Raw genomic sequence first — 384 nt, 5'->3', positions numbered from 1 at the left:
TTAACAATACCAATAACAACAACACGAAAAAAAAACTTACTCTGCTGCTGTTTCTCACTGATCGCCGCCTTGCCGATGATGGTCCACACGGGTCTCAAGCAGCCGATGATTCCTTCGAGCCAGTTCACCCTCTGGCCGTCCCGATAGGTAATCTGTACCCCACCAGGAGGGGAGTCTGGGCTGCTGTCTTCCCCTCCTTCGTGGTGGGTTCTGGGATGAGGTTCTAGGGGCGTGGATCTCTGCGAGTGGAGTTGGAGGTTGTGCAGCTCTTCCTCCATCCGCAACATGCTGTTCAGAAGAGAAAGAATAACGAGGGTTTTTAGTTTGTTGCTTTTTTGAAAAGGGGGGGGGTCTAAAGGTGGTGTTGGGTGGGGAGTTGCGATG

The 384-nt window shown here is 52.1% G+C and overlaps 1 protein-coding gene across 1 annotated transcript in view; it reads right to left on the bottom strand.

Annotated features, from left to right (window-relative positions):
• Positions 1-384, bottom strand: part of LOC119594523 (mitogen-activated protein kinase kinase kinase 13-B-like) — a gene marked incomplete in the record, with an annotated part of 92,580 nt that overhangs the window by 10,801 nt on the left and 81,395 nt on the right. Inside the window, 1 exon segment of the mRNA XM_037943557.1 lies at positions 41-288. Coding sequence (XP_037799485.1) covers positions 41-288 — 248 coding nt within the window.

The sequence above is a fragment of the Penaeus monodon genome, chromosome 34 (genome assembly GCF_015228065.2).
Source record: "Penaeus monodon isolate SGIC_2016 chromosome 34, NSTDA_Pmon_1, whole genome shotgun sequence".
Lineage (NCBI taxonomy): Eukaryota > Metazoa > Arthropoda > Malacostraca > Decapoda > Penaeidae > Penaeus > Penaeus monodon.
The sequence above is the reverse complement of the archived record's forward strand: the minus strand, read 5'-3'. Positions and strand labels throughout refer to the sequence as shown.